Genomic DNA, 13,536 nt, shown 5'->3' with positions numbered 1-13,536 from the left:
CAGAAGACACATTGAGCGGTTGCCTCACTCCAAGCTGATTAAATTTATTTAATTATCTTAAGCATTCTGGAAAATTCTCTGATTTCGTGGGAGCCTGTAGCTGGGGCTGGCTCCACATGGGGAAGTTCTAAATCACTAGAAATTTATTCATGTGGAGCCAGCCCCTGCTACAGGCTCCCACGAAATTTAAGGATTTTCCAGAATGCTTAATATTTGGGCAAGTTCTAAATCACTAGAAATTTCACCTCCCTCCGCGGTGGCTCAGTGGTTAGGGCGCTCGTCTACTGATCTGGAGCTCCCGGGTTCGAACCCGACCGCGGCGGCTGCGTTTTTATGGAGGAAAAACGCTAAGGCGCCCGTGCGCTGTGCGATGTCAGTGCACGTTAAAGATCCCAAGGTGGTCGAAATTATTCAGGAGACCTCCACTATGGCACCTCTTTCCTTTCTTCTTTCACCCCCTACTTTATCCCTTCCCTCACGGCGCGGTTCAGGTGTCCTCCGACATATGAGACAAATACTGCGCCATTTCTTTTCCCCCAAAACCAAAAAAAGTTCTCCAGCCAGGCAACCTCAGATGCGGACTATAATAAACACTGTTCTGAAGCCAACGCGACTTTTGAGCGCGCCGGGAGCGCTTCCGAAGCGAAAGAATAATTTATCGGAGCGCCCAATCCCAAGAGAAGTGTTTGCAGAGCTGCAGCCTTCTACTTAAAGTAGCATGAACTGCTTCGAAGAGAAATTCAGTTAGATGCGTGTTACTGTAGTGTACATTCCTGAGACATTTTACATCAATTTCTAAGCAGTTTGTGGTTCATTGTTATGCGTTTGGTTCATTATTATAACTGTTGTTCATCGGAATTGCTTGGTTTGCGGTATCAAGGACACTACTTATTAACTAGTAAGGCACACTCAAAGACTGTTCAATGTAGCTTGCAAAAAAAAAGAACTCTCAGACGCTTCCATATTCAAGGACTTGCTTTGTGTTCGTATGCATTGTTCTTTTTCTCCATTATTTTTATAGTCCCCTAGCCGCCACACTGAAATGAAACCACCTCTTGTAGATAAAGCATTTTATTAGTCACTTCGCCTCCCCGAAGCTATTCGAAGAATTTTGATTTTTGCTAGGCAGCACTCAAGGCAACCGTGTCTCAATCTTTGGCAGTTCGTGTGAATGTTTGGAGATCATTATTACAGATGAAAACCTTGGAGCACTTCAAAGGGAAGATTCCTTGTAGTCGAGCTTTTCTAAACGTAAATTAAATAGAACGTTGCACACCGCTGTGCTGGATCGCCCTCTTTGCATACTTGCTAGAGTTCACGCAGAGAACAAAAAGAGAATTTAGGTAAAATATCTTGGCAGTTTTTCCCACACTCTTTTGTTCAAATTAGACGGATGACTGTAGCACTTTGGGCCAAGTCTTTATGGAAACCAAGAGACCATGTTACAGTTGCAATTGCAACGTGGGTTATTGCGGTACAATGGTAATTACTCTTCGTAAATTCTTTCTTTTTCTCGACGTTCCCCATATTCTTCATACTCGCTCCCCAGGGGAAAATTAGTTAACAGAAGGGAATTATTCCCAACATAGGTTTTCCTCTCAACCAACATTATCACGGGCGTAAGAAAACTACAGCCGCTATGAAAAGGTGGATAACAGCACAAGCTTTATCGTGCACGCAAGCGTAGGAAATTGGAAGTCATGGTGCTGTGGAGCCACGACCTCATCGAGCGTCCTCGCAAGGCGACTTGCCCCTCGCCGATACGCTACGGGCGCGGAGTACACGGATCGAGGCCGCATTCGCTGGTGAGCACTGACTTTCGGCACGCTCCTGCAGAGGTGGAGTCGAACATTTAGAGGGCCTTCAGAGCCTAAATAAAGTTTCCACAACGATCCTACAAATTTTGTCATGAGGTCCAGTTTCACAAAACTGAAGGACACAGATATTGCCGTGAATCTATGTAATGTCTGTTTTTTCATGCTTCGAGACCCAGGACAAAGAGAGGCCCAGAGTACTCACTTAGCGGTGCTATGCAAAAAACACAAGTAAAGCGTCCATGTGCGGCCAATTTTAATGATGTGGAAGCAGTGCAAAAGAACGGTGACAGCCTATCAGGGGAGATATTAGAAAGATGGACCATCCGTGCGTATATCCAAGAGTGTCCCAGCGCAGCATCTATGGCCTTACCGATTAAAGAAAATCTTTCTGTGTGAGTTACGTCAGGCAGACAAAACGGGCCTGCATATCACATTCAGTTGCTTTTCTAAAACCGTGGGAGATAAAATACGAAAACTCTGAGCGCAGTATCGACTCTACATGTTGGTTCCCTCTTTGTCGTTTTTTCATTCACTGCTGCAGTGTTTTCAAGCATGCACTGTCTAGCTAATCTATCCTTCCTTTTGACTTTAGCTTCCAAGATAAGATGTGCACAAGGGAAACGTTCAGTTCATAGCTCTACCACATTTTTTTTAACCAAGAAGCTATAACTTGAACGTGAATGTTGGCATTTCGGCTAAGTTTTGATTTTGACTGGAATATGCTGTCTTTCGTTGGACAGTATTTGCATCAAATATGTACTTGCCGCTGTACAGCGTAGTGATGCCGGCGTCGCCACGTTTTGCCCCTTCTGATCGCTATTTTAGATTCAAGTTCGCTGTACTTCAAGGGTGAACATCATGTGACCCTAAAGTTATTTCAAAATCATGAATGTAGACGGGATGCACGAAAAAGTTGCGTAATGTAAAAGTTCATTACATTTCAGCTTCATTTTATTTCCTTAAGGACCCCCTTCTGTGGGTAATACATAAGGGGTGAGGTTAACATAAATGCATATAACATATTTTCGTGATGAGAAGCGCGTTGTGGCTTTTTTAGGAAGGAGGATGGGCATATGATGGCTGCAATTTAGTGGGGAAGATCGTGCCGGTGACTTGCTGTTTGAAAGAAAAATGACTTCGAAGAAGTCGTCGCACGAGCACGTTGGCTTGAAACTTGAAACAGATGACCGATGCGGTGAGACATGTGTGACGGAGGTACGCAGATAGACGGTTCCTTATCGAAACTGGAATAATAAAACTTCTGGAATAATATTAAAAGATGATAAAAGATAAGATCAGATAAGATAAGATGAAAGATAACAATAATAATAAAAGACTGAAATAATAAACAGGCACAGGCTAGAAATGTGGCGACGGACGGAAAGGCTTGGTAATTGGGATTGCTGTTTCAGAGATGAGACGCTGAAATCGTATGAGTATGAGCGATGAATGAAACGGACAGCTCTGTTTTGTACGGCTTCTAAAGATTCATTTTCGCTCTCAGCGCAACACGAACGGGACACAAGACGAAGGACTAGCACAAACACCTCCTTCGTCTTGTGTCCCGTTCGTGTTGCGCTGAGAGCGAAAATGAACACTTACCAACTCGCCCAAATTTCCGCCTTTCTAAAGATTCAATGCGGTATGTGTGCTCTGGGTTTGGAATGGCGGATTCGTGCTGAAGTTTCGACGAGATTCATTATTTGTAAGTAAATAACTTTACATCTTGAGGAGCGTGGTGAAGACGACGTTTAAGGATCGAAGTCTTGATTATTATTCGCAGATGACATTAGATTTGTTATACGCTCGCGCCATGAAAGATCACTGCTGATAGTAACGCCTAGATATGTCTATCATGGAACAAGTTGGACAGGAAGATCTGAAATTACATGCGTTGATATATTCGGGTTGCGACGGCGATGAAAAGACATGAGCTTGCACTTAGTGGAATTGAGGGTCATCAACCAGAGATTACAACATGCTTGAATGCTGTTAAGGTTCTGAAGGCATCCTTGATCGTTTGTATTTGTAACTGCGGTATAAATAACGCAATCGTAGGCGAAAAGGCGCACTCGACATGATAGGTTTTGTGGTAAATCATTCATATAAATTAGGAATAAGAGGGGGCCGAGGACAGTTCCTTGTGAAACTGGTATACGGTTAGAGTAAAAAGGAAGTAAACTTTGCGGCGTGGTCCTTAATTCTGTAGCCTGCGGTGGTACGATATTCAGCTGAGATGACCAGTAGAACGCGGACTGACGACTGGGAGAGTTTATTACAATTTTAAGAAATAAAACTGACGCCAGGTTCAACGATGCATTAACGCGAATTTCAGCGGCACTTGGCGGGGAGCGAAATTTATGATGTTTGTGACCCTGGGTGCAGGTTTAAAGAAATCTTTGACGTTCATTCTGGCCAGTCAGGCTAGCTCTTTGTCATGACGCTACTACATTCTACACAATAACCGCGACACATTGCATCTGGTGTGTTAGGCGCACACCATCCCCACATGAACGGGAAACAAGGCGATGACCGCTATCAGTGCAAAACTGCTCGATGACTTTCTTATTTTGTCTTTCCGTACATCTGCCAAGAACTTTCCTTTGAATGTCGAGAGATAAATGGTACAGCCTTCACTTTATCCCGTCCAAGGAAGTTGTCTTTAGCGCAACTGGCTGCCGCTGTGTTTTCGAAGTATCTTGAGCTAAGCCCATGGAGGGACCTCTGCTCGCGCAGGCCAGCGTCTTGGAGTCAGTGGGCTCGTCGTACGGCGCCGAGGAGCAGACGCGGCTGGTGATGTCGCGCATGCTGCTCACTTTCTCCCTTGCGGGCTTCTACTTCGACCTGGAGCAGCCGAACCCCATGCACCGGGGACACCCGCACCCGCCGCTGCCCCGCGAAGTGATCGTGGACAGCGCCAGCTACATCGCCTACCATCAGGTGCGCGGCTGGCCGTGTGTCCCGTGCAGAAGTCCGAGCGCTAGGCAGACAGGGCTGATGGGGCCTCCTGTATTTTATTACGTTAGGGTTAATAGCCCCATTATAAGCACCTGCTGGTGGAAACAATAGAGAGAAGAAGTTTTTCTCTTCACTAGTAGGGAAGAGAAAGCACAAGCCGGAAGGTCCCTTCCATGGAAACAGCTACAGTCTGAAGTGAGTCTTCTCCCTGCTTCATGGTATTTCTCTAAAATGTTCACAATAAGCGCAGCATCTGACCAGGCAGCTATATGGCCGAAAACCGGCGGTAGTATACAGGAACATAGACTAAATCATTCCAGAAACTTCGCAGGCACACAAATCGCTACATATAATACAAAAGCTACAAATTCTAATGCATTCTATACGCGCTGCGCAATTAGACGTACTTTAAATGCTATCTTTCTAAAAATCTTGTACGCTTTGCAGCGCGGGCCTTCTCTGAGCACTCCTTGCTCGTTGTTATGCATTTTTCAGATTATGTGATGTGGTCTAATAAGCACACGAAATTTTTTCAGCTGAAGAAAAAATTAGAAGAAAGAAATGCACGCGGACGGCGCAGGCACAATCCTCTTCCACAATGCGTGAATAGCGCATGCAAAGTGGCTGGTGTGTGTTTGCAGGTGTCACCTTCTATGGGTTGCGCCTGCCGTCAAAACGAGTTGTGCATGCCCACCGTCAGCTGGTGGTTTGTTTTCAACCAGTGTAGCCAGGTGGATGCCAGAGGGAAAGACGAGTGCACACGGAGAGTAGGCGTGTGCAAAAGAAAACTGCAGCTGCAAACATGTTCATAAAAATATTTTTTTTTCAGTCGGAGCCACGGCCAGACCGCTTGCATTCATGAGTAATTTTGCTTAAGGGTTGTTGTAATATATGACGACTTTTAATTACGGTTTTCTTTATGACCGTCATCCTTTCCATACAATTAGCAGGCCTCTACACAGATGTATACGAGAGTACGGCCGATGTCATGGCGACAGCGTAGCGGTATCAACCGCCGACGCAATGAACCCTGTTCATTTTCGATTGCTTTGAAATAGTCTCGTAAAATTCCAGTACATTTGATAATGGTTTTTGCTCGACGCCTTTTTTAACACAAGCACTCAAAATAGATTTGTAAGAACAAATGATTGCAATTATGTTTAGTTTATGCCTTTATGAGGCTGAAACGTGCCGTTATTTCACAAGCCCCTCTTAAAAAGCAGCTGACAATTATTCGCAAGTTTTCCGCAGCCCAGATAATGTTCTACGAAAATGTGGTTATATAGCTTTACGAGCAGTTAATATAGCGCAGCTGAAATAAGTGCAAAGTAGCACTGCTATATAATTCGCTCAGAAGGGGGCGGATCACATAAATTCAGCATGACAAAGAATCTGACGAGAAGTTCTATTCGTAAAAGGAATCACACTGCTTCATGCCGCTTGTTAACGGACAGCGTTAAGGAGCTCGTGTCGCAGAAAAGCTGGTGTCGTCGGCGTCAGCCGTGAGCGAAAAATTCCTCCTCCTCCTCCTCGCAATGTACGCCACTGCCCTAACAGATAGCGCGCGACGACAGCGCGAGGAAAAGAAGGGACGCTTGTCACATATCTCGGTGTACAACCCGGACCGCGCCGCAAGGGAAGGAAAATGAAATGAAAATTGGTTTTAAGGAAAGGAAATGCCGGCACGCAGGAATCACGCGGTGAGCGGCGAACAACGCCGCGCACATCCAAAGCGCGTTCACCACGAAGCTTGCGGCTTGCTGCCCGTGCGTTGGAGCGGAAGCTATTCTGGCGTTCATGGCATCGAGTTTGTCGAGAATGATGTGCCGATGAACTCCGACTGCAACTTGTTTCCCGCGCGTTTCGGCAAGGCATCTGGCAACGCTTCTACGTGGTTTGCCGCTCCGCGCGTCTGCTTTCCCGTATGTAGAAGAGCGATTTGTCTAACAATCAAGGCGTCGCGCCGAACGGGCGATGGCGTTCCGTGGACTCCCTGGCAGTGCTGTAACACGATGTCACGTTCCGCTCTTAAACGCGAAGCTTGAGCGTCCTCCAATTTTTTTTAGTCTTCACTTTTCGACTTTTGCTTGCTCACCGAGAATCATTCGATAACCTCGTGTTGCCTGGACCAATCATTAAGAAGGAATGGACGTTGCATCATACGCCCTACGCGAATATTGAAGTAAAATATGGAGTAAGGAGTCCTCTAGTGCACTCCATTTAATAATAAGGAGTGAGGGACTGCAGGAGAGGACATCTTATTCTCTTTTTACTCCTTTATGTTTGTAGTGTACACGCGCTACCAAAATTCTGCAAGCACGGTATATCTGTGGCAGTGCTGTAATGAGAGAATTATGACAGTTCTTTATGTGGCGTATTTTCTTTTGTAAGATCGAATTGTCTTTTTGGTGACGTTAAATTGGATTTAAATAGTGAAAAACGCGATCTCTGTTACACATTGGAAGGCAAGCGGTCTACTGTTTGCTTCTCCTCCCTAGACTCATTAATGACAATACTGCGTGCTGCAAGGCCAGCTGTCAAAAATGACAAATATTTTAAATTTATTTTAATGTTCGGACTACCAATGAAAAATCATTTTTGACAATAATGAAGTGTTGCTGATACTTGGTGTCCTTGGCGAGGAGGGAATTTTTATTTGAATGAATGGCGAATAATTGATTCAGTTACTAGCTCCTTTACTGGTATTGAGAAGAAGCTTTTCAAAGGTGACCAAATCGCGGCGAAAGCTAAAGATAAATTTTTCAGCAGTTCTAGAACGACACCTAGCAGCTATTGAACAGTGTATGCTTCGGCTTAGCGTTCGCGACTGAAGGCTTTAAATACTATATGAAGAATGTCTGGTAAACGGCTGTAGTATCCTCGCTTCCGGACGTATATTTCCAGATATGTGGAGACAAGCGTTGGAACACAACCTACAACGCAGTTACAGGGTGTGTAGAAATGGTCGGTGAGCACGGATGGATCTCTTATCCTGGAAGACCACGCAGGGAAATACTGGTAAGCATACCCCTTCTCAGTTTTTTGTGTTTAGCTTTCTGTGAGCCACTTTGTTCAGTAGCGCATACATACACGTTTTTGTCTCCCCGATTACATTATCACAGGGTTTCAATGTGATGGCCTTTTAAAGGCGCTTCTGCTGGAGCTGGAGAGCAGTCTTTGAGCTTTAAAGCGTCTATGGAAACAAAGATCTCGTTGCCTCCAAGAAAGTTCTGTTTTTAGAACTTCTGCGAACTGGCGACGCTTCTACAGCCATCGGGGTCCTTTCTGTAACAGATGACTGTAACGTGGAAGCAGTTGCTATGCTTATGCAGCATTTCGGGGAAAAAAGTCTTGCTTGGAGGAAGTGTATTTGTCTAAACTCTGCGTTTTGAAGCCTATTCGTACGCCGACCAACGCCACCACGTTACTCAAGCTCCAAGATCAAGTCCTTATTAGTATGAGAGTGCTGGAGTTTTAGGGCGTGAGTGAGACATCATGTTCTGCAGTGCTCTGTGACATCTTCCTCCGAATGCTATAACGTGCCATGGTGATCCAATACCTGTCGGTCATGCGCAACTGAAACAACAACTGATGGACGACACATTGCTTCGACTACGTCGTAGGTGAATCGCTTGCTGAGGTTGCTAATAATTGAAGTCAAGTACGTCAAGAAGCGCAATTTAAGGACTCAAAGGACCGGGAAACCCAACCCGAGTGTAAACCAGGCCAGTGCTAGAGAGCTCAGGAGGCACATTCTAGATCCTATGCACTCATAGCCAGTAGTATAAGATGTGCTGATAGCTATGTCTTCCGCAGATCGAGCCAGCGCAGTGCACGCCTACAGAAATGTATGTACTACCTACTTCGGATCGTCGTCGTGCATCTTAGTGCAGAATATTCGTACATGGCTACTGACCGCAAACACGTGCCGTTTTGTCCGAGGACTTTCGATGGAAGCAGGCAGCGCATGTTGAGCACGGAAGCGCTGAGAAGCCATCTGCTGTTAAAATTCACCGGACTTTATCACTTATGATTTGAATGCATTCTCCAGAGTATCTTAGCAGGAGGCATACCAACGACGAATCGCAGAACTGCGCTTAAAAAGCCAGTTTTCTTGCAGTGAATTCATCGCACGCACTGGTGAGAATCCTCATATTCGTCAGAATAATAAATGGACGCCGGTGTATTCGTCCTTTGTTGAATCGTTTAAGCAGCTGCCAAGCACACCGCGGGCGAGCTGCTATATGCCGCGTTGTCACGCGAAGCTCAGACCAAATGTGGACTGTTTTGACGGGCAAAGTATCCAGGTACATCATGAACAAAAGAGTTAGAGCCATTGATTTCAAGCTTGGATGAACATTTCCAGGCGCGATTACATCTTTGGCAAATGTAAGAGCCACTTAGCAAATTACGGTTTTTGCGTTGAATACAGATGCAGCAGAAAGCGGCATTTCACTCCTCTTTTCGTCAAAATCAGAGCTCTTCGAAATATTAGTTCTTGCTGAAAATGATCATTCGATGAGCGTCAACACGACTGACTTCCAGAAAAGTAAGATTTTCAGACAGAAGTTGTGGAGCGGCACTCCTACGTACAATAAAACTGCGAGGTAAAACCGACCATTCGAAGCACAGGTATTCTTCGGGGCATGGAAATCCTGCGGAAATCGTCACACGTGGCGCGTTGCTTTTAAATATGTGCCGCCCCACATGGTGGCATGGAACAGAGTGGATTCAAGCCGGCATACCAATGGGTATTGTAACTGATGAATTCTCTCGACAACGAAAACTGTATGAGAAGTGAAAGGTTTGGATTTCATGCTCCATCTTTCACTCTGGTTTTCAGCCCGCTCATTGGTTTAGAACGCTGCAGCCAGACAGACCGGCTCCTTAGAGTCACGTCATAGCCTCTACAATTTCCTGAACTTTTGCTGGCGCAGAAATATTGCATAATGTTCGTTGACCACTCAAGTGATTTTACATGCCGAGCAGCAGTAGATAAAATGGGCTCAAAAGGGAATGTTTCATGTGTAGATAAAATTTATGTCAGTGGGCAGTCCCACAGACAAGAAGTGTGACCACAGTGACTGCTAAGACGAATAGGGCATTCTCCCAGTTAGGAAACATATGTCAGGCCTGAGCTCTTCAACGTAGCTCAAGCACCCTGATATCCGTCGTGCATAACTTGACTTTTCTGCTTTCCTGATTGTTTTACCGCACTGCGAATTGCTGCAGAGCGCTATTAGTGACACCTTATGGCAACTGTGCGAGGACTACTGGATTTACCGAGCGCGTACTTTGGTGAAGCGAGTGATTCGTGACTGCTTCTTACGCCAACGATACTGCAGCAGCCCAGCAAGCGTTCCAACCGCTCCAATTGCGGGTATCGCCGTGCTTGAACAATAACTTTGAAGTCATAGGCAACTGTTTCGCAGGATTGCTCTTCCTGAGCTCACTTAACGAAGTATGTAAGTTTGGCTTATGGTTTGGTTTATAGGGTTTAACCTCCCGAAGCAACTCAGGCTATGAGAGACGCCGTAGTGAAGAGCTCCGGAAATTTCGACCACCTGGGGTTCTTTAACGTGCACTGACATCGCACAGCAGAAGTGCCTCTAGAATTTCGCCTCGATCGAAATTCGACCACCGCCGCCGGGATCGAACCCGCGTTTTTCGGGCCAGCAGCCGAGCGTCATAGCCACTCAGCCACCGCGGCAGCGAAGAAAGTGTTTCGCACTGAACTGTTCACATGTACTCTCTCGCGAGCAGTTCACTTGGAGCTGACCTCTGACACGTTAACCAAGACAATGCTGATATGCTTACGCCATTTTGTCACCAGAAGTATTCACCCCAATATGTTTTATTCCGACAACACCAAGGCTTTCAAAAGGGATTTCGCGATATCGTCCGTCCAGCATCCGCGCTACGTTCTGAGGTGGCGAAGCTGGTGGGAGCGGCTAGAGAGAGCCATAACATCCGACCGAACTGCTCCTTGGATTCATCAGCACGGTGCGACTCAGAACACTGTTTCCTTGCAGATAAACGCACGTTCAACGTCATTCAGCAGCTATGAGTTGGTTGATTTTTTCGCGCTATCTATATTACCACACCAGTGAAAAAGAATAAGACCTCTGGCAATGAAACGCCTGGGCACGCGCTTTTGCACGCTATGGAAACCATCTCTGGCTAGGGTGCGCGCATTAAAGCTAATTTCTTCCTACCCGTCAGAAATCCAGTCTTCGGATGCCTTCTCTTGGCACGTCGGAACAAAAATTATAATTTTGCGAGAAGGACGTTGAGGAGGTACCTTCCGGAGGATGAGTAGGAGTTAATTATACCTTCGGGTAGCTCGCAGTAAAGCCGGTTCAGTGACGATGGCCGGACCCTTGGTGCGCTGGCTTGTCTTGTACGAAGATGAGGTCGGATACTCTTTACAAAGGAGACCAATAAACACTTTTATACAGCTTATGATGAGGAAAAAAATACAAGGACACAAAGACGAAAGCCGCGGTGTGTACGAGGCAAGCAAGTCCTCATCATGAGCTACCAATGAGACCCAATTACGACTATTCTGGAGTGCACAACTGTTTACAAAGCGGATATACAGCTGTCGAATAGATGCCACACACCACGGCTGCCCTTGCTTACCCCCAGAAGCTGAAGCGAGGGACGCCGCGTCCCAACTACGAAGGCTGGCGCACTTCGCGCCCACTCTCAAAAGAGAAAAAATCCCCGCGCCCTGCTTCCCCTAGCACCCGAGAGTCAAAAAAGAGGAGCGAGTGATAGAGCGGCCCCTCGAATTTGCGCGGCACTTACAAAGACGCGACATCCTTTCAGAAAAACAGGAAACAAAACCAGCAAGCATTTTGCTTTTCTGATAACAGCTTTTAGGGCAAAAGCGTGAAAAAGAAGGGGCGGGTGTCGCGAATCGGTAACGCGTCCCCGACTTTCCGAATGGTAACGCTTACGCGTGCAGGTTCGAACAAGAGAACAATGAAATCAAAGCAAAACAAAACGAAACCCTATTTATAACCTAAAGAAAAAGAGCCGATACGAAACGAAAACAAGAAAAACACACACTGAACACGCGTACAACACTACAGAAATAATAGAGAGTTCACCAGGTAGTGAGCGTCCCAGGTGAAGCGAGGATGCCTTGCAGCCAGGACGGACACGAGTGGATGTTGTGCGCCGCGTCGCTGGCGTTGCGTCGAGGGGAGCGGCTAAAGAGAGCCAGGTGGTATTAGGAGCGGTCATAACTGCAGGAAGGCGCCGGTGGACTCCAGTCAATCGCCCGAAGAACTTGGCAGCAGCAGGAGAAACGTAGCCAGGTCTCGTCGACGGCGTCACAAAACGCCGGAGACTTAAAACAGGCTATTGAACAGTGCCTTTCGGCAGCACGGACCCTCAGTCCATCGGCTTCCACCTCCACGCTTGCAAGAAACGCAGGAGGCATGCGTCGGTGATCCAAGGCAGATCCAAGGCCGCACGGCGCTAACGTCCGACGGCTGCCACCTCCACGCTTGAATGACCCGATCTTCGTTGCGCTGTCTTCATTTACACCTCGGTTTTCTGACACGTCAGCTCTCCGCTCCTCGTGCTCGCCCCGCTCTTCGTCGCCCTCGCCTCGCACACACCCTTCGCACGCGCACACGCGTAACGCTGGGCTGGCACGCGCAGCGCTCTGCTGTTCAACGCACCACTGCCGACTCACCGCGTTCACAAATTATCCGAGGATCTTTCTTGCACCTTACAGTGGTAAAGCATGCGAGAGATACTTATCCTCTCGTGATCGATTTTCAGTGACTCATCACTCGCGTATGTGCATGAGCACCCAGACGAGCCGCTTGTAGAACGGCAGAACAGCACATGTTTGGCGATGTCCCGGGCTGGTCACACACTTGCCATCCTTAAAAGATTCTCATCTCTGTCTTATGACACTAATTCGAATAAACTCAAAATAAACGGTCTTAAAAATAAATGAAGCGAACTGTACAGTGAAGTAGAACGCTAACGCTAGCGCCTTAACAAAAACAAAGGCGTGAAAAATTTACAACATAGAAACAAGATAGCAGAAATCCACACAAACAAAGAAAAATACTGATGTCCAACATGCACGAAGAAAAAATAAGTATGCTAAAACACATTTTCTTACCCGCGCAAAGATTCACAGTCGCGTGTGAAACTATCGATCAAAATCGATGCCGTCACAGAAAACGTGGACTCAGACAACGACAGTCGGTACGTTTCGTCCGTACGTTCTTTCCACGCCTGCAGCCTATTCAACGCTAGAGTGTTCCCTCTCGCTCTCACGCATTACCCACACGCATGCTCAAGTGAGAAAACAATGCCGCGCTTTTTACTAAAAGGCAAGGGCAGACGCGAAATAGTTGGAGTCACTGCCAGCTCCCGGGTCAAACATTTTCACTTTCCAATGAAGACTGCACCGTGCCGTCTACACTTCGAAATCGTTCCCTGATCCCTCCAGTGTAGAGCTTGCATTAGCCTCAACACGTTTAGTGACTGCTCCTATTCGTGCGCAATATTAATGCTCACGATATGCTCCTGAATCTGGCACGATCGACCTGATGCTCGAGACTAGGAGCACCCACTGGCCTCCCTACCGACTCGCAACGTATCTGCGCTGCTCTGTAGTAGCCCCAGACGTCAGCTTTTCTTCCGCGGCAGTGGCTCAGCGGCGCTCGCTGGACGCCGCACATAGACGCACGCAAAGGGAGCCTCGGTTCGCAAAGAATTCGACCAGGCA

General features: G+C 46.8%; 1 protein-coding gene across 1 annotated transcript in view; it reads left to right on the top strand.

Moving 5' to 3' along the window:
* Positions 1 to 13,536, top strand: part of LOC144098091 (endochitinase-like) — a 62,573-nt gene that overhangs the window by 37,670 nt on the left and 11,367 nt on the right. Inside the window, exons 5-7 of the mRNA XM_077630643.1 lie at positions 1,688 to 1,805; positions 4,554 to 4,757; positions 7,680 to 7,793. Of these exons, the coding sequence (XP_077486769.1) occupies positions 1,688 to 1,805; positions 4,554 to 4,757; positions 7,680 to 7,793 (436 nt within the window). The remainder of the gene's footprint in view (positions 1 to 1,687; positions 1,806 to 4,553; positions 4,758 to 7,679; positions 7,794 to 13,536) is intronic.

The sequence above is a fragment of the Amblyomma americanum genome, chromosome 7 (assembly GCF_052857255.1).
Source record: "Amblyomma americanum isolate KBUSLIRL-KWMA chromosome 7, ASM5285725v1, whole genome shotgun sequence".
NCBI lineage: Eukaryota > Metazoa > Arthropoda > Arachnida > Ixodida > Ixodidae > Amblyomma > Amblyomma americanum.
This window is presented reverse-complemented; position numbering and strand designations above follow the sequence as displayed.